We start from the raw sequence: 26,880 nt of genomic DNA, 5'->3' as shown, positions 1-26,880 counted from the left end.
GCACACTACAGTGGAGGAAATAGCTGGAGAGCTTGCAGAAGTAGGACATGGGGGTGGATGAAGAGTGAATCACAGATTACTGAAAGGCGATGGAGAAGCGCAGGTGATTCAGGTGAGCTGCAGCTCGTAGCAGGGAGGCGGAGGCGCTTACGTGAGAGAGAGGGTGAAGTGAAAGCGCTGGCGGAGGCCCTTGAAGGTCAGGAAGGAGTGCGGGGGGAAGTTGCGTGTGGTCATCTCACAGTAGGGCTTCTCGTAGCCGCCCGGCAGACACTCGCATTTAAACCCGCCGACCAGCAGGTTGACACAGGAGCCGCCGTTCTTGCAGACTCCCGGAGCACAGCGGCCCGAGCGGGACGACAGCTCGCAACGCTCTCCTGGACACGGAGAGGCGGATGGAGAAGGAGGAAGGAGGAGAGAAATGAGGATTAATATTGTTTGTGACAAGCAGCATCTCCTCAGTCATTCCTGTGACTTCCACCTCAGGGACTACACACTGCTATATGTTTGCTTTCTGTCACTGCAGCAGTCCTATATGTGCCGGTACAGAGGTGTAACATTCTCCACCTGAACATTACACAGCTCTACAGTTTCACACATAAAGGAGTGGATGCAAAATACAATATGACATTGTTAACTCAGAAGAAATGGACTCAAGAAGAGTCAGAATTATGAGCAGTTAGTTTTCTCTGCAGTTTCTCTCCTCTGTGTCACACCCAGCATGACTCCCCCCTCCTCCCTTTGGGAATATCGTTGCAGTTTGTGCTGCATTGACATTCAGGGGGACAACTTGGTGTCTCAAAGCAGTGAGTTGGAAGTGTTTATGCATTCAGACTTTCAAGCCATCAAATGCAATTATTGCAGTTTCTGCAGACTGTGGTGGCTCATGATGATTACATTCAGCGTTTTCACTCCTTACAGACATTTGATGAGTTTGTTTTCAAATTACAATGACTATATCAGAAATATCAGAAAAATAAATATCAGAAAAATAAAATAAAAATAAATCCATTTTGATGCTTTTCATTATAAAGACTTGTCAAGCCCTTCTGAAATGCGAGCCAAAGGTAAGTAATGGGTCACAAATAAGGCTGCAACGATTATTTACATAATTGATTGATAACTTATTTTCTTGATAAATCAATTTAAAAATGTCTCCGAAAAACAGACAAACAAATGCACAACTGAGAAGCTTTCTGTCGATCTGACGCTTTATAGACAAAACAAAACAACCGAAAAAACTTCAGGTTATTTAATTATAAAAAATAGATCACATTGAGCTGAGCTGCAGAATGAGACAGACGACTATCGGTCATACCAGGCCAACAAAACAGTGATCAATTTGAAGAGGAAGATCGGCACAGCAGCCAGACGTGCACAAAGAGACTGTGTCACTATCGGGCCTCCGCCCTTCTCGGTCCTGAAGCTCTCATGTGCCGTTTGTCTGGATCCTCTGGATGGGGAGGCTGCAGCAGTTGCTCGGGAGAGACTGTACGCTCCCGTGTGTGTGCTGGAATTTGTGTCAAAGCCACTCAGTCAGCAGAGTAGAATACTACTGTAACACTGACACATATACACCCACACACACACACGCACACACAGCCCACATCTTCATCCAACACCACTGAGACACAGGTCTTTTATTTACTCTTTGACTATCAATCACTCTATTCACAGTGCGCTGAAAGCAAGTTTCTTTGTTTTATCGCTGTTGTTGAGTTACGTCGATTCAGTCAAAGTCAAGTCGAGAGACGCTGGATGAGACACAGAAGTTGCTGATAATGAAGCTGAACATCTTTTGATTTCAAAGAGATCATTTTGGACCACAGAGACAAAAGAAACTTCATACAGAAGACAGTGATTCAACTTTCAGCTGCAGCTTACAACAAGGCAACACAAATTATAAAGTATTTTAAATAGTCATTTTATGTTTAGAAATAATAAGAACTCCTCCCGTGAACTGTTGACCTCCCAGAGGAAAGCTGGAGAGCATCAAGGCAAAACCTTTAGTTAAAGATTTACTAACGTTTATGACTGCAGCATCAATGGCTTATTGTTAACCTCCTGAGACCGCAGACATTGCTGTCTTTAAGAGGCTGTAGCGGGTTCAGACTAGAGTGAGTGGTATCATATGAAACTAGATGACCTAATGAATCCATTACATGCCAGTGGCATGGTAGCATGTTGGGAAGGAACGCTCCAAAGTTAGGCGAAATGTTGGTCAGGGGAACTGGCAATTATTCAATAATAACAATAAGGGGTTTTTCTGAGCAGTTTCCATAACAGAAGCTCTCGTCATTCAATCGCAGAGAAATGCAATTCTTGCAGAACTCTCCAAATGTTAAAAGTTTTTGATACCAAATCACGCCATGCATTTTTTGATGGTGTTCCTCTTGTCTTAATGTGATATTTTGGAGGGATTTTAGATCATTTTTTGAATTCTTGAGTGTTCAATAACTGAGTAATAAATGGTATCAACCCCAAAATTGCTGCAACAACTTATGAGACATAACAGAGCTGGGGAATTGACATATCCATCATATTGTTCAGAGCCCTTTCACAATTTATTGTAATTAATGACTGGAACAACTTGACACGCATCTTCAGGTTCCCAGCTTTCAGATACCTCTTCTATCTGTTGACCTGCTGCCCCCATAAGACAAAAACGGGTTTATGTGGGTCTCTAGGCTTAAACCCTCATATATGATATGATATATGAAGGTTTTATTAATGGGGGTTCCTTTGACTTGTATGTTCACTACCTCACATCCCAAAAGGTACTTTTTATTTATGCTACATAAGTACTGATCTGTAAGCACCAATAACTTGTCTTTCAACCTGAAGCCATCATTGAGAACTTCATAAGTTTACACTAAAGTGGTATTAAACCTTGTGACATGTCAGGGTGCCTTTTCCAAAAGCAATAAAATGGAGCGTATTAGCAGCACTACGCGGTCAGCTCATGACAATTTACTTCTTGCTGATGACAAACAGCTTCTGTTGGCCAGCCGGCTGGAAAATAAAGCCTTTCTGTGACAGAGTTGTCTGCCTTTATTGCCTGCCAGCAACTTGCTGTAGGCAATAAACTACTTGTGTTTCTTTAAGCAGCCACCGTGGTCAAACATTGCATCAGAGCTGTATTAAACAGAACTGCTCGGATGGTTTAGTCACAACAACACTGTGCTTTACTGTAGAAAATACATATTTAACAATACATTTTGGGGCAAATGTAAACAGATCCGCCTCACTGATACCTGACAAAATGCTTTTGAGTGTTCAGTTCAACCCTGTGGGACGTCTCCACCACAACAGCTTTATGTTGCCAGGGGAGCAGCACAGCGGGGCGGGTAATGGGCTCACAGTCACAATTCTACATAATATCCTGATCAATAATTCAAACATGTCTCCTCTGCTCTATTTTCACCTCTATAAGTCCATCCCAGTGCCCACACTGTGTTTGCTGCCAGCATGAAGCATTAAGGCAGCAAATCACACAGAGATGCTGTTTTTATTTTAGAGAGGAAGAGACACTTCAGCACATTGCTCTTCAAATGTAGTTTTTTGTTTTATAAATGTGATACTTGATTGAACTGACATTAATTGTGGATAAACAAATTCTGCTCATAATTGTAATCAAACTGAAAGTCAAGGTGCGACTGGATGGAAGACATATTCAAAAATCAGCATGCATTAAAGCTAATCATAACACGGAATATAAATTTAGAAATCAACACCTCTGCCTACACATTAGTCTTGTTTTTCTCAAACACACAATGAAAAACAGCAGATGATAATTGATCTGCTAAATGGGTTTGTAGCATTTTATCGCTCTTTCAGTTAATCATACATTGATCCCAGGAGATATTCACACACACACACAGAACAAACTAAATGGACAAAATATGACAAATAAGCCTAATAAGTGTGTGATCTGTTAAATGAACAACATCCTGCAATTCAAGCCTTAAATAATCAGACTTGACAAGAGAATAATCAAAAGATGTCGTGTCACCGTGCACCACTCATGTGTGCAAACTGTGTTTGTTGAGAGATCAGCAGGTGTGTCTGAGCTGCTAGGTTACAGGTGAGCATCATCCAGTGGGTGGATCCCTCCAGACACGACAACAACAACAACGAGCTCAGGGAAGCTGAGCGCAACATCCACTTTCACTACAGCACAGACTCGGTTTGTTCAAACACAGATAATTCATTTGATGACCAAGAGGTCGGTGTGATGATATTGAAAGAGCAACCACTCCGGATTGTAACGGTGAATGATGAGATAAGGCGATCAATGACAGAATAGATACATGACCTCGAGCTACAACTGTTATGTTCAAATCTTCTTTCCACATCGCAGGTCGTCTAGAGAACACTCAAACACTTAGAATTAGAATAATTTTACAGCACTGATTCACCTTTTTGATATATTCACCACTTTTATCTTCTGAACGGTATTGCACCAAATGTGACCGATCCACAGTCACTTCAATTCATGCCATCATTATTTCAGTGGCATGTCACTTGAGTTTCACACAGTGAGGTATACAGATTTTAATTTGGTAAATTACTGGTTCTGGTTCAGGAATGCTGGCTGCTACTGCACGTGTCTGACAATGTTTGTCTATTCATGTCATCGCTCAGAGGCAAATTATAGTGGCTTTCAATGCTGGGCTTTTGATCATTTAAATATCGGTGTGAGGTGATGTGAAAAGAATTCACCAATTCTTGCTGCAAAAAGCATACCCCGCACATTCATACACCACAAATGGATTCTTGATAATTCAATGAATTACCGGAGATAAAAAAGGGACTTTCCTCAACACAGGTCAGCAGTTTGCTGATGAATGATCATCACAAACACATGCAGGATGATGCGATTCACTCATTTTCATACAAATGGAAAAAAAGTGAACTGCTCACGTTGTGTGATTTACAGTAAGAACAACAACATGAGAAGTGAAGGAGGATACCATCTTGTGGTTGAGCATCTACAGAATGACTCAGCCGAGCCAAATCATTCACTCTGTCCTTTTGAAAAACAACAAATATGATGGCTGTTATAACTATATATATATATATATATTTATTTTTTTCCCCTGCCACCATCTGGCAACGCCTACGGTCCAACAGTTACACGCACGCACACGCGTCCATGCGCCATTAACACATAAACATTCCTCAGATTGTCCATCCAACTCTCTTAAAAGCATAATCACAGCTTTTCAGCACTTAGCTATCCAACCGAATCACACAGAGTGAGCAATTTAGCACTCACACACATACGCACACACACACACGCACACGCACGCACGCACACGCACACGCACGCATACACGCGCACACACACAACTCCCTGGCCCCAGCACGGTGTGGAGACTGGTGAACTCAACGCTCACTGAGGCAGAACAGTGGGAGTTGTAGATCACAGAGGAAAATACATCAAATAAAAACCTGCACGACCTTGTGTGATCAGACGGTCTGACAGCAGGATTCAAACTTCAAACCGATCTTAAATCATCGGCTACATAACCACGTTCACTCTCACATAACTCGACAAGTCCTGCATACTGGATCTAACAGCACCTGGGTCTAAACCCTTGACTGATGGAGATTAATGTGGCTGATTGTGATCCCTGCTGCAGGATGAAAATATGCCCACTTCACCCACTCACACATTCGTTCTCCGTCTCTGCCGATTCACGTTAAAAGCACCTATAGTTCAGCTCCAACACCCACAGCTGTGCATAAGAATATGTAATTGACACTCAACCTGGACTCTGAGTGACTGAGCCCACACATTCAAATGCCTGACACTTTCAGGCTTCATAAACAGCGGCATAAATAGGTGAAAAAACCTTTTAATGTTTGACGAGGAATAATGGAAGCAATGCCATTACAGAGAGCACAAAGGCAACAGAGGGAATATATCTGCACTTTCTGCTTTCTGCTTTCGATAATTATTCTAACAGGAGGGTTTTCTTTTCACAGAAAATGTGACTGTAGTTTTAGTTTAAGTAATGGTTTATCAACTGATGTGGGAATCAGATTTTACAACAAGAGAAAGTAAATCAGCCTCGACTTCTGCTTTCAGATAAGATGTCACAGCTGCTGAACACCTGCATACAAATGTAAAGATTCTGCCCCAACATGATTCAAGTAGCAAGTCAAACCACTATAAGAGAAAATACATATGTTATTCACAACTATATGCCCTAATTCATAGCACTTTATTTCAATTTTCAATAATCTGTAGTGGATGAAGCAGTCAGATCTTTAATTTAAGTAAAAGTGCCAATGCAACAGAATTACTCAGCTCAGTAAATGTCCTACATTCAAAGTTTGACGTGAGTAGAACAAAAGCATTGACAGCGAAATATATTCAAAGTGTAAAAGGTAAAAGTACACATTAAAACACTTAATGTAAACCAGGTTATATACTGCTGGGTAAAATAATCTATAATAATACATCTGAATTTAATGGTTGTCTTAACAATCATTGTATGATGACTGTTTCCATAATTAACAATATGAATCTGTAAAGTAACTATTGACTCAAGCTGTCAAATAAATGTAGTGGAGTAACAAATGACAATACTTACCTTTGAATAGTAGAAGTATAATGTAGCATGAAACTGAAATACTTAAGCAAAGTACAAGTACCTCAAAACAGCACTTACGTAAGTGCAGTGTTTGAGTAAAAGAACTTTACGTTACTGAACATCATTGCATTTAATAAACCAAGTAGTACTGTGCTTCAAAGACAAGATGAAACTCTAAATCACATTAAAAAGTCAGGGTTTGACCCACTTAACCTCTCAACAAAAAGATGGGGCAACTACCCGAATATGCATACTGTATAAATCAGCATATTTTAATTTGCTTCCTCTTTAAACTCTTTTTCAACATCTCCTTTTTCCCCTTAACCATAAAGCGTGTGAGCAGACAGTCTTTAACCCTTTGAGGACATGAAACATTTTCAGAGACTGAATAACAAGTCCTTCAACTGGTTAGTAATTCTGCTGCCAACAGTGATAAATTAATTCTTCATTATCGCTGCAAACAGAAGCTTCTGTTCTCTCCGTTTCGACATCTTGTGTGCTTAATGATATATTTTTTTATCTCAGGTATTTGTTACCACGGGGCATTTTACAGCCAGGGGACACTCTCCATCTGTAGCCTTCTATAATTAATACTTTCCTTCCCTTATCCCACTCAGCGACACAACTGCTGTGTTTTTCTTCACAAAGTAAAGATTTCTCTGAAATCCCCAGTCACCAAATAGACATTAGAGAGTAAACAGAGGTTTGTTAAATCATCTGTATTCCTGTTCTTTGAAACACAGTCCGCTTCTTCAGCTCAGATTGAAGTTTTGAGTGTAGGTGTGAATAACTACGTATGTATTACAGGTTATTCAATGGCAGCGTAAATAGCATAAAACAAGATTTTTCATCATTCAGATTTTTTTTTTAAACACTTCTTTTTGATCTTGTAAATAAACCTGATCAAGAATAAACAAACTGACGAAATGTATGTAGCGTTCAGCTCCAATTAAGGCAATCTACATTTAAAATTTACAGAAATGCAACTGGCTGCAACAGTGACGACCAGATCAATAACTCATCACTCAGCCTGCAGAGCTTCGGTCATCAGCGTACGGGACAGTCTGCAGGACCAGGTTTAATAAAGAGCTGAAGAGGGGAGTGAATGGGACAGATGTAGACTTTAATGTTCCCATGGGATCTTTGTGAAGGAGCAGAAATTAACATTTTGAAGGCTCCATGTGGACACAGCTTGGCAGAAATTGTGCCCTTTCACCTTCTAGTGGCAGGACGTTTGAAGACAGGAGAATTATTCAGTGGGAACTCACGAAGGACAGATAGCATATCCCCCGGCCACAAACACTGATTGTTCAATCATAGCTCAGAGTCAGACACTGTGGGCTAACCAGACAAGGTAGGCTTTGGATTTCTCCACAAAACACTGTGCATGTGGCCAAAACCCACAACACAACAGCAAAATGTAAGGATTGTTTAGATGGTGTGATAATTTGCTCTAACATTAGCATGTCTGGCTGACTAGCTAGAACAAATCCTTGAAAGTGATTCAGATTGCCACCTCAGGGCCTGTGTTCAAAAACATGCCATTTGCTTTATATATGAAAAGTCAAGCCTAAAAAGCTAAATGATACCAGTCTGATGTTACATTTTTACTTCTCATACTTATAAGATAATGACAAAGCTCTACACTGCAATACAAGAACCCTGTGGCTCCTTTAGTTGCATTTCTTCTACATGGATCATTAACTGGTGAGGATGCTGACTTTTATTTTGGGACGTGTAAACGTCAGTTTCTTTTAGCATTATATCACGTATCCATCAATTGAGTATTTAACACCTTTCTATGAGTCAGCTTGAGACAAACTTCTCAACTTCAGTTGTTATTTCAGCCGGCAAGTTCAACATTTTCCTGCTAGAAATGAAAAGCCTGCTTTTGTCTACCTCTGTGTGAAATCAGGGACCAAATAACTGGTAAATCAATCACTGGTTATTATTGTAAACTGCATCGTGTGCCATGTGAGTTTGGAAACTTTGACAGTCATAGCAACAGAAACTAAGGAAGGTCAAGTGGTTAATGAAGCCAAAGGATGAGACTGATTGAAAAAAACACAGCACTGCTTCATCAGTAATTGTTTGATGTTAAATGAGTGCTCTCACCTGTGTAGTCCTCAGGGCACTCGCAGGTGTAGCCACCCTCTCGGCTGCGACACACACCGTGAGCTCCGCAGGGTTTCGAGTAGCAGAGGTCGATCTCCGTCTCGCAGTAGTCTCCTGTGAAGCCGGGGGGACAGCGGCAGCGCAGCCCGGCGATGGGGTGGATGGGTCTGAACAGGATGGTGTCCGATGCAACAAACGGCGCCAGGCTGTCGAACTTCAGCACGGACACGCACTTCATGTAGTTCTCGCACGGCTCCCGAAGGCAGATGTTGTCGTCAAAGGGAAGAACTTCCTGCGAGGAGATCTTGGCGAGGAGGCTGCGGTTCAAGTACAGCCTCTCCTGCAGTTCCTCTGAGCCGAAAAACTCTCCTCCACCTCCACCTTCAGCTGCTCTCCCAGGTCTGTCCCCTGCGTGGCCGAGCCCTCCAGGCCGCTGGTGTCCCTCCCCCAACGCGGGCACAGCCACAGACAGGCTGACGTTGAGGATGCGAGCGCTGACGTCCGTGTCGTCTTGGATGTTAAAGATGACGACGTCTTCTGGGGCGGCAGACAGGACGCGCGCCACACCGTCCAGGAACTGGGCGAGCAGCAGGGAGAGGAAGTGCTCCTGGGAGGTGTTGGCCAGCCTCAACGTGATGCTGTTGGACAGCATTTCATCGGTGATGATGGTGACTTGGAGGATACACTGGGCTGATACTGAGTGGACACCATCTGAAAAAGACCAGAGGAAAAGCCAACGTCAGACTAATCATCTTAATTCATATTTTGGATCAGTGGCTCAAAATAGTGAGGACGATGGTGACCTGTTGATGATTGGGTTGGATGACGATGTACTGTAGGTTTTATGTTGTTACGTGATGTATATTGCTTTATGTGTGATTTATGTTGTTTTTTAACATATTTTAATCATATGTTTTTTGCATTTTATTTTGTTTTATGTATCTCCGTGTGTGCTTCATGTTTCAGCGACAGCAAGACAAATTTCCCCCCAGGAATAATAAAGTTAAGAAAGGTTCTGATGAGGTGGGAATCAACTGACTAAAGTGAGTTTACAAACATATGACAGGCAGACTTTCAGCCATATCACATGGTCTTCATCATTTGTCATGGAGACAGGTCTGTTAACATCAGCGCTGAGTGGCAGTTATGTTTTTCATCCGCAACACCTTTTTTCGCCAAAGACTTTTAATCTAAAGTGGGTGACTCTTAATCAACTTAATCATCACACATCACTTGTGTATAATGACCAATTATATTTTCTTCATCTTACTTGTCTCTCCTGATTGAAATACGATATATCAGGCTTTGGATACACAGACAATACTTGTTAGTGGGTTGAATATATTCTAGGTTTTGACCTTTTTGGTCTCGGGATTTGTTGATAATAAGAAACATAGAATATCACGAGACCCGTCCATTAAACGGCAGGATGTTTTCATTTGAGATTGTATTAAGGGATGAGTTAATGATCTTGAGTCTGGCAAAAAAACACCAGCGATTGCGGCACCAACACACGTAGCAGCTGCTACAACAGTAAATGCAGGATTGATGCAGGTACGGGAGGATTTAACAGCTGCTCCTGCATCACTGGGTTCAGCTCAACAACACGGTTGTTACCGTAAAACTGTAGCTTGTAATGTAGGACTTAACAGACCCAAATTGTACATCTATTGACACATTAATGATTATCAACACTTTTTTTTCTCATATTCCTGGCTTAGACAAGTTTTTTTTCTCATGTGCCAGAACAGATAACACGTATGCCAAGACTGTGTGTATGTTTTCTTTCAATACATTCCAAGTTTCTAATCAGCAATTTCACGCCTGTATTCACGCCTCCCTTCCTCTTTGCTTCGTCCGGAAGCAGAGATGCTACTTGATTATACATGCCATACTGAACGCCTTGAGTCTCAAATTCAACGGTTACAGCATTTTTTCAGCTCAGTAAATCTCGTCTTTTATCTCGTTGTTTCGATCCCGGTAATGTTTTATCTTCTATACATTCAGTCCTTTGGCTTTGACTGAAGACATGTAGTGTTTTGTCTGCTATTATACAGTAGCTCTTGACTGTACAATACATTAATTCCCGTGTTAGGCCTTTATCAACCGAGTCAGCCTCGTAATCTAGATGTTGCTGTTGGTAATTAAAAAGTAAATTATTCCGTTTCATTATGTTGCCTTAAGCCTATGTGCCCCATTTACATCGACTTTGTTATGCTTATTTTCTTGCTTGTTTTTCTACTGTAACCACATTTACAATAGAAAGAAAACTGCTCATCAGCTGAAAGTTACTGACAGCAGCAGTCAGAGGCCTGCTCACTGAGGAGTAACATTATAATGAAAACGGACTCGATCCTAAACCTTCCAATCGCAAAGAGCACAAAGGGAAGTTCTGTATGTTGCTAACAAGCACAAAACATTTGGATCTGAGTCTGTTGTCAGCAGACAGAGAAAGACTGCAACAAATGTACAACTTGACCTGGATCAGTGAGCCAGAGATGTTGAAGTACGCACTGAGCTCTCTGCCCAGTGACAAGAAGTCACAGTCGTCCTGTATTCACAGAACAAACAGTTTACTTTGGGCCTGTCTAAAGTGATGCTTCCCATTACCGGATATCATATCCCAGTTACCTCCAAACAATAACAAAACCTTGAATTATAACTTTGTCCCTTTTGGTGCTGCTATTAGATACGTACTACACAAAAATATAGCAGTGGGGAAGGAAAGTGTTTAAATTAAATTTTAAGTACATGTATTAGAGTAACAGTAGTACAAGTCAGAAAGAAGTCAATGAATTGAATCTGTTACACAGAAATATCTTGGTTAAGTTTGCAAACATTATCCTCCATACTGGTCATAGCAGACCACATAAGGCTGTAGTAGTAAAATCCCTGAGTATAATGAACTGAGAAATAGTGTGTTTTATTGCATATTCATTTAAGATTTTTATTTGTAAGTGGAGGATTTTGTCATTTCTCAGAAGTTAGTTTCACTCTAAGGTCACAAAGAGACCGATATCATTTTGTCCGTGTCACCGCTGGCCTGCAGTTTTCTGAAGCCTCAAGAGCAAACACAAAACAGGCTTAATGAAATCAAAAGTGTCACAAAAACAAGCCTCTCCCTCTAAAATAATCAATGGGACACTTTGTTTTGGGGCATCTGGACACCGGCCAGAGAGCAGAACCTGCGAGCAGGACTCGCACAAACAAACAGCATGGCCCAAAGTTACCAGATCCCTGTTTTGGCACTGGGCGAGTTTAAACACTGAGTGCCAAGGGAGGGGAGAGGAAAGGGAAGAGAGGTGTGTGTGTGGGGGGGGGGTCATCAAGGAAAAGAGACAGAAGCATGTTTGACACGGCTTTAATCCTCCTGCTTTCAGTCAAGCGCTTCCAGCACAGTAATAATACAGGGCCTTGTCAGAGGAAGTGGGGATGAATCAAAGTACAGAGACGAGCTGGGTCACACTTTACTGTAAACACACACACAAACAGCCACACACACCTGTGTACACAAGAAAGGATTTGCATATAAGAGAGGAGAACATAACGGGGAGCCACGACAAAGGCAGAGCAGTTCATAGTTCAGGCTCTGTTTTTTCAAAAAGAGAGAAACAACTTGAGCCAACACATTTTTTAGGCATTATTTACAACTTAACATGTGTTTGAAGAACACTAAATTCTAAATATTTTTTATTAATTGTATTTAGGGCATCAACCAACAATTCCTTTAACTATGGATCAAGTGCTTATTATTTTTTCAAGTCAATTTGGTCTAAAGAATGAAAATAGTGAAAAAAGCCCATTTCAATCGGCCAGAGCTCAAGTTGACAAATTAGTTTTGTCCAATTAATAGTCAAAAACCTAAAGTTATTGAGTTGAATATCATAAAAGACTACAAAAAAAGCAAATAATAATATTTGAGAAGCTGAAGAAGAATATTTTTCATTTTTGTTTCAAACAATTTCATTTTCTGTCCATTGACTGATCATTTAATTGACTAATCGCATTGGCTCTACTTACAACATAAACTTTGTGTATTATATTACTTTGGTATCATATTTGTGACTGATCAATCAGATTTAAACAGTAACCTTAATGACCTGAAATAAAGAGTCTTAATCAGCCACATATGACACACACATACAAAAGGCTGAATGAAATCAAGGTGAGTTCAACATGCAGTTTCAGTCTGTCTGTGAAAACAGTTTCCAGGTTTCAGACAGAGGAGTGTTTCAACTGTCGAGCCTCATGGGAAACAAATATAATACTGAACGCTGTACAGTAACACAGACTTTTATTACATGTTCACAACAAGACACTGAAAGCCTTTCTAACCTGAAGAAGCAAACCAACAGCAATCTAATCTCTCCCTCTGAAAGCGTTCTCTTCATCCATTCAGCTCATATTATAACCGATACTCTGCAGCAACAGTAGCCAGAAAACACAAAGCTCTCAGCGAACAGGGGCTCTTAAAGGTTAGGCCAAGTATAAGGACAGACATCGCCTTAATTATGTCCTCTGCCAATGCGCATTCTTGGTCTGGAGCTCAGGCAGAGCTCCAGACGTAGACGCAGCGCTGGGAAACTGAGCGCGAGGAGAATCTCCTCTGAAAGGAACCAGACCATCCTTCAAAGAGATCATTCTCCACGGAAGGATCCTTCGCTCAGGAACGGAGGGTAAGCGGAGCGTTTTGGGCCAAAAAGGAGGAAGAGGGGGATGCTTAGTTGGTGACGAGACAAGGTGCCAGTTCTGAAGTGTGACACTACTCTCAGCCCAGAGCTCGACCCTCTCTGGGCCTCTGGGTGCCAGGAATGCTCTCAGCTAGGAAGTGGCGCCAGGGAAAAGATTAAACACACAGTGTGGCTGCAGGACTGCCAAGACTGTGTATGGTATTGTATGTGTGTGTGTGTGTGTGTGTGTGTGTGGGTGGTGGAGGCGGTGATCCATACGTCAATACAGAAGAGAGTGTACATTGAAGCAGTGGAGGTTCAGTCATCACTGAAGTTGAAACAAGTTTCATGACATTCAAATAAAATAAAAAAGTGAATTAAAGACTGGGATCACTCATTAAAAAACCTCAAAGGTCACCGATTTTTGTAAGTTTTGTGCTTTTATATCAGTTAGATGATCCATCAAAATGTGATAAAAAATGCCTCATCAAATACACATATCAAGGATGTTTTCGAGGCAGTGGGTCGTCTGATTTCACCTTTTAAGCTCAAATCGTTTAGCATATAGACAGCATACTCTGAAGGTTCATTTTGCTCATATGAAATCAGGCAGATGCAGAGCCAAGAAATCCTACAAGACACCTCCGAAAACAAACATGTAAACAACACACAAAGGCCATGTTTGACTGCAGGTTGAGGCCTACACACACACAGAGAACATAAATCATCAGCCAGGGGGTTGAGGAGGGGAGGTGTACAGCTTTTTATCGCTGAAATATTAATGAAACCCAATTTCTTCCACCAAGAGAATCATCAACGACAAATACTCCACTGACACAATGTTATACAAACGCAGAGAGCCTTTAGGATGAAGTGATTGCTATAAAGACAGTAAAACCAGGATATATTGATTTCTGTTTAAAACCTATGGGTCTTAGTGACTGGTGATAATAAACTGCTGAGAGAGACAGAGAGAGAGAGAACTAATCGAGGAGACCGACCTAATTAGACCACAAAGTTACCATCAAATCTCCCAGTTGAATCCCAGAAAATGTCAACAAAGTCATTGTGGATAAAGATCGGAAGGACTGCGTGACCAAATTTCTGAGGAGAGAGACATCACCCACAACATCAGACAGAAGCCCTGACCCTCTCCCTCAGAGCTTTGCCTGTCACAGCTCACCGGTTATTCGTGTTCTTCTCTCTCTGTTTTTAGATTGTATTGGGACTTTTGCCTTTTGTCTGTGTAGAGGAGAAAATTAAAGACAGAAGGAGACAAGAAGACAGGAAAGAGGCAGAGCTAAAATTTCTGTAAGTCTGAGCTGAAAAATGACGACTGTGTGGAACCATAAACTGTGTCCCAATCCAGGACGAAGCAACCGAAGGACGCAGCTTCGCCTTCAGAGGACTGAAGGTTAGTGGGCTGAACTTGCCCCTCCTCTAAAGATAAGTCTGCAGAGAATTGAACACAGCATCAGTGCAGGTTTCTTCTGCCAGCCTCACAGAGAGACAAACTACTGTAGCATTAAAGTGGTCTTCATCAACTAAAAACAAAGATTGTGGTTGGAAAACAGCAGAAAATGAAATCCATGACACCCAGTTTAAGAGTTGTGATGTAAACAAGCGATGCACCGGGCTAATTTTAAACAGGCTTATAACTTAACAACTCCCGATCATAGTGAGTGTCTTGCTCAGAGGTACTTCAACAGGGCAGCTAGTCACAAACACAAGACCTCAAAACCTGACTGCTCCGCCTCCTGATGTGCAGGTTAAACACTGAGCCAATGAAAGCACCTTCCAGTTATTGTGGGGAGGGGAAACACATTCGAGACACTATAAAAATACCATTTATCATCATGACAGTGGAGGTACGATAAATAATCGCACTCAAGCAGCTTTCTCGAGCAACCATTCATCACATGTCTAACGGTTCCACGTAAAGAACGCCACAATCAAACAAAAACCCGTTAATTCTGTGATCCGGAGCGGCCGTTACTCCCTCAGAGGCAACTGTGTGTTTCTCCGCAGAAGTGTATCATGATGAGGGGGAACCTCCGGGTAAGAAGGTAATGATGTTGAGCAGAGCCTGTCTTAGTTGTTCAGCGTCAGTACGCTACAGTATGTGCAGCACGCACCGAGTACTCACTACATCAAAGAGCGCAAAGCCGGGGTCACATTTCCAAGATCAATAGGGAGATCATAAATTAAAAATCACGTTGGAGGGATAAGGCCTGTGGATGTCTTTGCAGTTCACAGCCTTTATAGCTCCAAACAGCGAGCCGCTCTGCAAACTTGAAAGCCTTTAATGAGTTTATGAGAAATGAGCATGCAGACTGTTACTTCCTGATTGGTTGTTTGTTTCAGATCTGGCCTTAAACTACTACAAACTACTACCAGCTACTCACAGTGAAGAGTCAGAGTAAACTTCAAGAGCAGCTCAGAGCCAATCAGAGGCAGTAATTAACCCTATATCTGCCATATTTTTCTTCATTTTTCATTAAAAAATCCTTACATTTTACCTACTGATATGCAAAAACATATGCAAGTGTATTTTTCTTTCAAAGTTCCTCTTGTTTTTGTTAAATCCTTAATTAATATCTCTAGTAGAAGTTAACGTGAAATACATAATAATGTAATGCAGTGTGAGATACTGTGAGAGTTGAGGGGAGGGCGGAGGGAGAGGCGTGAGGTAAAGATGCTGTTTGAGGTGAAAGGAACGGATGCTCTTGAAGCAATTAAGGTACTTAAAAACGTAGTCTGTACAGCAATCTTGAAGCCCATCAACTATCAGTCTGACAATGATAAGCCTCTGGGAGCAAAGGGCCAATAACTCCAAGTAGATCTCTCTGCAGGTGCACAGTAATACAGGACATGCCTACTCCATGATACGGTCCAGTTTAGTTTGGTTTAGGAGCAAAAACTACTGGTTGGTTTAGGAAAAGCTCGTCGTTTGGGTAAATAAGCCACATTGGTCCTGGAAGTTATCACAGGGAGCGTGTCATGTAGTCAAGTGGGTGTGTCATGTAGTCTGCGAGACTGCAGATAGACCCCTTCTCAATATGTCTGGGCTTCCAGTAAAGCAAGCGGATATCTGGATGAAGGCTATCCAGCATGGCTGTATAAAGAGAACTGGATACAGCGTTCAAGTTGTGATCACACGATTTGGCCACAATGTGAAATTGGCTTCAAAGCCCGGCATTCTTCCAAAGGGCCTTGCTATTTTCGGGCCAAAACGTTTACTTCCGTAGGCCGGTCATTGTTTACAGTCTGATTAGAAATTTTTGATGCAAGAATGGAGTTGGAGTTGAGAGACGCCGTCTTCATTGCATTCACATGCAAATAGGGGGGGGGGGGGGTCTGCCGTGTCCGACTTTCAAAGTCTCTGGTCTAATATATTTATGATATATAAATACATAAATGGGGGGGAAATCAAAGGGAAATGGCTGACTTGGGAACGAGAAGAAAACTAAATTTGAGCAGGGAGGAAACTGCTGCCAGTCAACGGGGTACATATAATAAAAACATAATTAAAAGCAATTAGTATCGCAATGACAATTGCAGACGATAAATATGTATTGAAAGTCAATGCAAAATAAATATTTGCTTTATTTTCGTTGTTTGCACATCAGGAGAATGCAAACGACCTTTAAATGTTGAAATCCAATTTAGAAGTCTTAAACTACCTTATTCTGAAAAATGCTTTTTATGACTGGAAGAACAGCCGTCTCTGCAGAAATTAACAGACAGAACCACTGTTAACGAGCTACTACAGTCTGGAGCTACTGTCAAAAGTGTCATGTTTGCATATTGCTGACAAACACCACTCCGCCAAGTCCACACAAGGCCACAGAGAGACAACACATCCACACACACACCAACCAAACAAACCACAGAGTTGTGAGCTGAGAGTGCAGTCCCTGTGGGGCCGACAACAGGACACAGTTTAATTTAATTACTATTAAATACTCTGCTCTCGGATCAGCCTGAGAATACCACACATTAATTACTGATGCACTTCTGCAGTTTGTGTCTGAGACTCTGACTAATGTATCACATTTCCTTCTGAAGCTTTTGCCTTCGTATTCAGAGATCAGCCGCTCAGTTGGGTCGTCACCGTGACATGTTTATGGCCAGTTTGAAATTAAACCTTACAGGTGCTGCGACCCGTCAACTGAACTGTAAATCTGGTCGAGAGTGAAATGATACGAAACCGAAACACTTGTTTAAAACTACAGAAAACAACTGGAGACACAACTGTTCAAACACACACTAAGTTAAACAAAAGAAAGGTGTAGCTTATGTAATGTTTGTGAAACACAAACTATTTCTATGAAGGTTCATTGAAGAAAATGCCCAAATACAATTACAAACTGACTAATATAACCAAAGTCATTGTTAAAGAGTATTTTTCTCTGCTTCATTGCGTTTTCATGTGAATTGATTGATTTTGTTCCACCAGATTGTGGACAGGAACAGAAAGCACCCAGCAGGACAACATGTTTAATCCTCATCTTCATACCAGTCAGCCAGCTGAGGTTCAATTAACACTCCAGTAAAGATGAAAGAGAAAAATCAGACACTAATGAGGGCTGATGTGGGTTAAAGACCGAGGGAGCAGGAGTTTAGTAGGATGTTGGAGCTCTGTGGCTCAGTGTTTAAAATAGTCTCATATCTTTTAGATCTTATCAGATGCCTTCTTCATTAAAACCGAGTGCACTCTGGCTGGTGTCGATTTAATTTAAAAGCTGGAATCTTAAGTCCCGGTCATCAAAAGGGAAGCCGTAAAATGTGGCCGGTGGGGGGACGGCCTGCTTGAATTAACCGGCGCTGAAAGGTGAAACACACTCAACTGCTGCCTGAAAGGAGACTGATGACTGGTTGGGGGCTGGAGGCTGAGGGGCGGGACAGGTTTTTTATCTCATCACCCCAAAACCCCCTCCCACCCTTCTCTCCTCTTCCTGACCCCCCACTAGACAAGCAGCGGCCGACGCTGACACCCCACTACCACCGCCACGCTCTCCATAAAACACTCCAACGACTCCCACCAGGCCTCCCCCTACAGCAGCACACATGACCATCAGAAATCAAGACCATGGCTCAATCACCACAACATGCTTTTCATGTGGATTTCTATAACACTGGGGTTATGAGTCCAAATTCCTCCAGCAAAGCCCTCCTACTCACTTCACTAGAACACTCTTGACTGGTCACCATCCAAATTTGATAACATTTACTGCAGTTATTCAGACTACAAATGAATGGTCAGGGTTAACTGGTCATTACATTTGATTAGATACATTTATCTTTACACGCCATGAGTCATCAAAAATATGCTGTTGTTTAACAGGAAAAAATGCTAAATTTTGAGTCGGAAATTTCAACTGGAACGCTGCCAAGAAGTTGGATTTTTGACTCGGAAAGACGGATGAACCCCACCAACTCTTACCCCAAAAAAGGAAAGGAAAAACAATTAGCATTTCTGTCTGTCTTAATTAAATCAGCTGTCCAAGTTCTATCTGTGGACATGATGCTATGGTGTTTGAATGCGCAACAATACCAGCGTAATGTGTCAACTGGTATTATTAACAATGGCCACCAATGTTTAACTTGGCAGGAGAAAACCCATTAAGATTTACACTATACCATTCCCAGCACTGACTTCAGATGTACGAGTTAAATGGAATGAGGCATATTTATTACTTTTATACTCGTCTGGTCTACAATTTTTGTTGCATCTTTTCAGCCAGGCTTTAACTGTTTCATTTGTTTAAAAACACTAAAACATGACTTTTTGAACAAAGCATAAAATGGGAGCTAAATCAACAAATAATAGGGACATACATTTTTTTTCACTGCTTTATTAAAATACAGAAAAATATACACCATCTACTCTTATCCTCTCTTATTTAAACACTATATTGTCTGGCTTTACAAGCCAAGGCTGTTGTGAAATTAGTAGCCTGGAGGGTAAAACATGCCATGAGGGCTGAGACAACGTTAAAGCTTCTCTAATCACCAAAAACAATATTTAACAACTCCTGCTTGAGGGAAAATTTCAGAGCACAATGAATGCAGACCAAAGCGGATTTGAGGTTTATTTATGATAAAAGCTCCTCACCTCCGCCAGGTTGAGAACTGTGTTGTTGGTCTAATTTTTGGGAAAAAGCAGCAACACAAATTAAACACGTCTGAACAACCAACAGCTCGCGTACAACAGAACTTGCTAATATCACAAGGCGCGAATAGACAGCATGCTCGAACTCCCACGCAGCAGATCTGCTGTTATCTGTATCTGAGTGATGTCACATCAACACACACATTAAACTGAGCATCACAATACGCATACTTGCACTACGACAAGTTATGCGTATGTTTGTGTGTGTTTATTTGTTTCACAACATAAGAATAAAATGGTTAAATAAATATTCATACGTATCTGACCTTGTTTTTGAAATAATAATTGAAAAAACAGTGCTGTGGCTGGATGTTGTATCTTCTTCTGCAGAGCAATTAGGCTTTACAAGTTAGCAAAAAGAACAAAGATCAGCTGTAATGATAACCACAACACAGCAACACCTAATTCTTTACAGTGCCTGTGAAGTCAATAATGAAAACTGCTGCTGTAGCTCAATGTCAACCCAAGGATTTCAATCCAGGGTAGTCTGAGCCAACCTGCAATTCCTGATTCCGCCATTCAGGAGGAAAGCTGACGACACCGAAGAGAGGCCATTCGTACTCATTTGCTGACCCCGCCACAGCATCCCCTGATGACATTTTCTGCTGTATTGGAAAACCACAAGAAGAGGACATTCCTCAGATTCTTCCACTATAGTGAAGCAGCTTTAGCGCCACAGAAAAGGAGCTGAACTCCTCCAATCAGAACATTTGCATATCAAAGGAAAACTGCTGTCAGCGCAATAGTAAAGAGACATTAGCATGCAGAGTTGTGACCAAGCATGAGGCCGTTATTGAAATGCACCAATAGTCATTTGATAGATATTGGATACTTATTAACCAGCAGCACAATAACGACATTGTCATTTATTAAGAAGCTTTAAAACGTAGCAGGAAACAACTCAAAGTCATGTTCCAGGTTTCAAACCAGTGCTAAAAAAAACACCTCAAGGGCAGTTATTTTAACTTATCCTGCCAGTTTAATGTTTGAACGCTGTCACAAGTAAACTATTTTTGGAAAGACAACAAATCAACAGAAGTGATGAAAGTTAAAAATACTAAAAAAGGATCCACCTTCATCTGAGTGAAAAGTATAAATAGTCGCTCTCATTCATTGACCAATCACCAAACAGTGAAGCACAATAATACCACTGTAGCAGCTCACGAGGAAACCATCTGTTTTGTTAGCCTGACGCATTCTATAAATCAGACGGTGATGAAGCATCTCAGTCTCCTGCACGTCATGGTTCACCACCTCTACCAGTCACACCTCTGTCGTCCTGTCTAACAGCCTAGTGTTGACAGTTTGCACAGCAGAGTTGAAGCATATGAAACCAGGTCACTGTGACATCTCAGTACTAAATGAGTGCAGTGTAGCGTAAAGGTAACGGCCTGTTAGAGATCCGTCACATTCACAGTGTGATTTCTGTATTCCAGAGGAGGTCTGGAATTATTTTATTATGTCGTTATAGACCAGTGGTGCCCAAACATTTCCCCACAGCCCTGTGAGATGAACTCAAGTACGCCTTCAACAACACCACACGTCATGTTGCAAATGTGGTTAATCAAACTCGTATTAAAGGAAAACTTCACTCACAAATTGATCATTTCTTTATCAATTACTCAACCTGTGTTACCTTGAGTTCCCGCATGGCTCCGCGGTGAACGAAGTATCCAAAAAAGGAGAAAAGTCTTGATGAATTGAAGTAAACGGAGGCCGTGTTTCACAGCAACAAAACAATTTCAAAACATTGTTAAACAACACTTTGTAAAACACGTCAGACTCGCACGAACGAGTAACGCAAGTATGAGACTGTTAATGCAAAAGTGTTTTAAATAGTACATTTTGATGCCTCTCTTGTTTTACTTTAGTTATGCTGTTGTTAAAAGCAGCCCCCATTTACTTCAATTCATCAAGACTTTTCTCGGTTTTTGGGTTCTCTGTTCACCGTGGAGGCACGAGATGAGATGAGAAGACTTCATGGTAACACTGGGTGTGAAATATTCCTTTAAACATTAATATTTATATAGAAGTGGATATTTTTAAAGATTTTTCTTAGTACAATTTAACTGTCACGATTGCAGTCGGTTTGTTAAACTTTGCATTCACACTGCATTTGGAGCGGCCAAAATAGATACTTCAACCGTGTCCAGTAGCTTTAGCTAACTATCTAGTTTTCTCTTCACACACTCAATCGCATCAGCTGGTGTTTCAGGAGTAACAGCAGACTCAATGTATGGGTCTATTTCTTTAATCAAATCAGAATTTCTGTATTTTTTCAAACTAGTTAGGGCTGCTCCACAAAATTCAATGTAGCCCCTGAGGTCTAAGAACCCCTGGTTGGGAATCACTGTACTAGAGCTTCATCATCATCACCATCATGTGCTCAGTCAGCAATTCGCTGAAGGGAAGACTGTAAAAAAGGCCTGCATCAGACTGTACAGTAAATAGGATAATTCACGGATGAATAGCAGGCCCGGTAAAACTGTCATGAAGACAGCAGCACCGGGGTAAAACAAGTAGACACAAAGAGAGGAGGGGGCAGCCCCAGACAGGGCCCACTCCCATTGTCTGCTGGGATAGCGAGGACAATGCAGGACAACGCTGAGATATATGCAAGCACCACATGGCCTCACTCCAGCGATGCACCAACCCTAATCCCAAACACGATTTCCCCTCCTAACATTATAGATGATGTCATCCTCCCCCCTAATCACCCGCACCCTCACCCCACCTCATGTCCGCCGGACTTCAACGCGACCGAGCGTAGAGGCCGACAGGAGGATGTTCTGCTGCTGAGAAACAAGGCGGCAGAAAGAAATCGGATACCCTTTGAGCGCATCTGTGTCACAAATCAAAGAGCTTAAAGACGACACTATCATATCACCAAGAGCTTAAACTCTCGGGGGCCTTCAAAACAAGGGGCCTCTGACATCTGTCACATGCAAGCCAAGACTTTATGCTGCATATGGAAAGTTTCTATCTGCGGTCAGGTGTCGGCTGACTTGCTGCATGTCCTGTAAAAATGCTTGCAGAGTGAAAGGCAGGACAGGTCAGTGTGTCCCAGAGCATTACAGGTCTAAAGAAAGCCTTACATGCTTCATTGGAAAGAGGGAGAGGGTGACAGTCGCTCTTTAGAACTTTATGTGCCTCCCCTCCCCCCCATCTTCAGTTTACAAAAGGGACCTTACCCCTCGTCCCCACCCACAAGGAATTTCTCAGGCATTGCTAGGTTCACCATGACAACTGGGTGCTTAACAAAGCATTTCTCTTAGGCATTCTTCCTTTCACAAGGGAGAGGGGGGACAACAGTCAAAGGAGGGAGAGACAGAGAGAGGGGGGGTAAAGAGGGAGGGTGGAGGATCTTGAAATGATGGGAGGGAACCATGGAGGTTGCAGGGGTGAGAGCTATAGACCCGGGTAGATATAGGAGAAAAATGGGGAATGGTGACAGGCAGACAAAAAGGGGGAAAGAGAAACAGGATCAAGGTGATAGGTGATAGAGAAGAGAAACAGTGCTACAAACATTCCAAGCAAGCCTGCAAGTGTGACTAACGCCGTCCTGGGAGGCTCACGAAGAATGAAAAGAGCGCATTACCGATGACTCCAGTCGCACTAAACACGGGCGAGCGTTTGCAAGCTGTGACTCTGAATCTTGTGAATCAACCATGAGGCAAACAGAAATTCATCAACCATTAAGAATGCAGAAATCAAAGGTGCGCTCCGCTTGAGTGAAATAATAACATGATGGCGAGGAGAAAAGCAATCAGAGAGGTCCAGCTGTTGGAAGCCACACACACACACACACACACACACACACACACACACACACACACACACACACTAGATTTGTGCAGCTTGATGGGCTAGTGTTACAGAAGACAAACCCCTGAGAAAGTCCCTCCACAGACGGCCTAAAGGTTTAATAGATTATAATGAAATTACGCTGGCTGTGAATGTCTTGGCTCTTACTTATACAATATGTAATGAAGCAGAGTCTCCTCCATTAAAATTCCAGTCTTGCAGCATAATCTTATGCGAGGATGGCAAAGAGCAGGGGGCAAAGGGGGTCTAAGAAAATATAAAAACACATTCAACCACATAGAATACTTGCGTCTATCCTGTATCTGATTGGGGAAAAACTGAGAATCAAAATATAAGTTCTGAAAGCAGCAAGTAATCTTTGAGAAACCGACAACTTGATAATCGTATTCATTGTTTGCTCCAGTTAGTTGGGCTGAATGCCAACAAGTTTGGCTCAGGCGAGTTTGACAACGACGCAGTTTAACCTTGGAGCATCCACAGCCAACTTAGACGTACATTTGAAACTCAGAAGGGTCTCTCTCCCCTCCCCACAGTAACCAGAGCCAGAAAATATCTGCTGTCCACCATGTAATTTGAGCATCTGTAAAACCTGCAGTGTGATGTGAGCTGAATCAAACTGCCATCATTAGTTCTGGAGGCGTGTTTGTCTGCTATATCTCTGCATTGGTGTTTGCAAAGTAAGCATGTAGGGCACGGTATTGGCTTGGATTCAGAATTTGATTAAAACAAGGACAAAGTGTCCTCATGACAGTAATAATGATGTATATATTTTATATTTGCCAAACAGGAGGTGCGTCACTCCTACAGTCACTGTATAATGCAAACAGGAATTGACACATCAACATAATAACGACAAAACAAATCAACCTCAAATTTAAATTAAAAAGCACAACATGTTCAAAATGAAGGATAATGAAGGATTACCAATAGTTTCTATATGGAAATTAACAAGGCTTTAAGGATGAAAGGAAAGCAGGGGGAAAAAATTCTTTGCCATCAAATGCAAACACCTATTTATGCAGGCTCACGCTTGCCTGGGAGCAGTAGATCAGCCCCTGAGTATGTCAACACTGGTCCGACAGATCCCAGGATACAGATGCAGCAAATCTAATCCCTCAGACGACAACCAGCCTCTCAATTCTGCAGTGTGACCACAATTCTCTTCATAATACAGAAGTGACAAACGATGAATATTATCATCACATATGGCAGTTTTGTTGTCAACATGGGAGAAATGCGAGCTAGAATTCAACAGATCCCTAAAATCTGGAATCAGTTTCAGTACAACACAAACTAATTCACACATTACTTGAATATGAGTTTATTGTTCTCCTTCCTCGCATTTAGAAAGGAGGCAGGCCCAACGCCGGCACACTACTGCTGGAAATCTGACTCCTTAACGTCATTAAGTAGTTATAATCATTAATGTATGCATTGCACACAGCCAGTGCACAATAAATTAGCAGGATCTCTGGGGTTATGTGATTGTCAGATGTGTTTTTAAGTGCCTGCTTATGGTGTTAAATGACTATAGTGCCAATCGGAATTGCAATATTCTGTGTTGGAGGATTAGTCAATTTATAGATTAAAAAAACCTTTAACATAAAAAAGGGATTTTCATATTTATTAACAGGCTTTGTTGCAAAGATCAATTCCCAGTGGTTCTTGTAATTTTTATTGTAATCAATGCAGTAAATTTTACTCACGCTGTGCTGCTTTAAATATGACGCAATGAGTGCACGGCCAGAGTGCAATCGGGTAGGTAGGCGGTTCAAACGGGCTTATTACAGTCCTGCGACAGCCAGAGATAGCCGACTGGATTTTTACCGAAACCCTATTGAGTTTGTGGCTACATTTGTCTTCTTTTTTTGTCAGTGCATTGGATTAATTGATTGGTTTTAAGATCTAATATTATCTGAAAACGAATTACTGTACGTCAAGGATTTGAGGTAATGCAATGAATTATAGTTACAACTTTAAGAAGATCCTCCTGACCTGTGGATTATTTAAAGGTTACCTTCCCAAAGCTACTGCATAGGACACTCTTTAAACTTGAAGCAAAGTGTAGTTACATTTGAACCGTTGCATCCATTTCAGTCTGAAGAGCAGTGCTCAGAAACGATGTTAATCACAGTCAAACAACATTCAAAAGAGCCCATCAAATACCGTCCATCATAAGGGGCCTCTTAAACGGCAGCATGAAGAGACAGATAATAGGAAGACTTGGGAGGTCCCTGGAGGGAGAAGCCTTTGAAAATTGGGGTCAGCAGCATCTATTGGAGGAGCTCATCTTCCTACCCCATCTCCTCCTCCAACAGCCCGTCTACAGGCTTTCCTGCTCCGTTACAGTACAACTGTATTCTCCAACATGCTTCCAGTTTACTCAACTGCAACTTCACCCCCTTCCCCCTCTGTCCTCCTGCCTCCCTCCATCTCCTTCTGTCACCTGCAGGGGTGCTGACACATAAACCCCAGCAGGTGCTGGACGCGCTGAGGAGACACGGCCTCTAATTGGTCCTTGGTGGAGTCACAGCTGTTGCCCCCAACCACGGCCTGGTATGAGCTGTAGCCCCTGAATCGACAGCCCACTATTGTTCTCCAGAGAGGCAAAGCTCAGCTCCAATCCATTAAAATGACTACTCACTCAATCCATACAGTATCTGCTACTCAGTGAAAGCTTCCTACCAGCCTTAATCCTCACCTTTCTTATCAGATTTCATCTTAAACCGACCTCTTAATAATGTCCCCTGGTTCCATTTCCCTCTCTCTCAGACTGTGCCAAGGTCAAAGAGAAGGCAGATTTACAGCGGTTCACACTGCGTCAAATAATCTCCAACGGAGGGTTAAAACAACACACCCACTCTCTCAGTGGGTGTAATTCAAGTTCAGTCACATTTTTAGGGCAAATAAAACTCTGTAATTTGTGCTGGCATGTCAAATTAAAAGGTTCAAGGAACGCAGGCGGTTTAAGACATGCAGGTTGGGAGAGACAACACCAGCAACTGTTCTGGATCTTCATCACCCAAAACAGTGGACCAAACGGTGATTTAAATTGTAACCAACTCTTGTTATCTCTAAATACACCGTCAGACCAGAATCCTCAGCCTCAAACACATTTGAGCCGGGAACCCTGAGAGCTATAAAAATGCTCTCTCTGTCAGATTAGCACGAGAAAAAAACAAGCCAGCCAAACAATACAACACTTAAAGAACATCAACTATTCATTTTGACTCAAAGCAAGTGATAGAAATAGAACATAATTGAATTAGGTCTTTCACAGTATGTGTGTGTGTGTGTGTGAGGGGGGGGGGGGACCTCTCATTGAGCTATGATGGGCAATTAGGCACATCAGTCTGCCCACTGTAGTGTGGATGCCACAAGATAAAGACGTGCTCAGACAGCTATTTAAATCTATTCAATAGACGGAGCTAAATTAGGCTTGTGTAAACAAGAAAGCTCCTCAATGAGAGGTCCAAAAAATTACAGAGACCCCCCC

General features: G+C 41.9%; 1 protein-coding gene across 2 annotated transcripts in view; it reads right to left on the bottom strand.

The window, feature by feature from the left end:
* Positions 1-26,880, bottom strand: part of celsr2 (cadherin, EGF LAG seven-pass G-type receptor 2) — a 59,065-nt gene that overhangs the window by 27,925 nt on the left and 4,260 nt on the right. For both annotated transcript variants that reach the window (XM_031873155.1, XM_031873246.1), the window contains exons 2-3: positions 8,715-9,425; positions 152-374 (exon numbers count right to left, since the gene is read on the bottom strand). In XM_031873155.1, coding sequence (XP_031729015.1) covers positions 152-374; positions 8,715-9,425 — 934 coding nt within the window. The remainder of the gene's footprint in view (positions 1-151; positions 375-8,714; positions 9,426-26,880) is intronic.

This window comes from Anarrhichthys ocellatus, unplaced genomic scaffold (genome assembly GCF_004355925.1).
Source record: "Anarrhichthys ocellatus isolate YVR2014 unplaced genomic scaffold, GSC_Weel_1.0 scaffold1, whole genome shotgun sequence".
Classification (NCBI taxonomy): domain Eukaryota; kingdom Metazoa; phylum Chordata; class Actinopteri; order Perciformes; family Anarhichadidae; genus Anarrhichthys; species Anarrhichthys ocellatus.
Note: the sequence above shows the minus strand (reverse complement) of the source record. Positions and strands in the feature narration are given on the sequence as shown.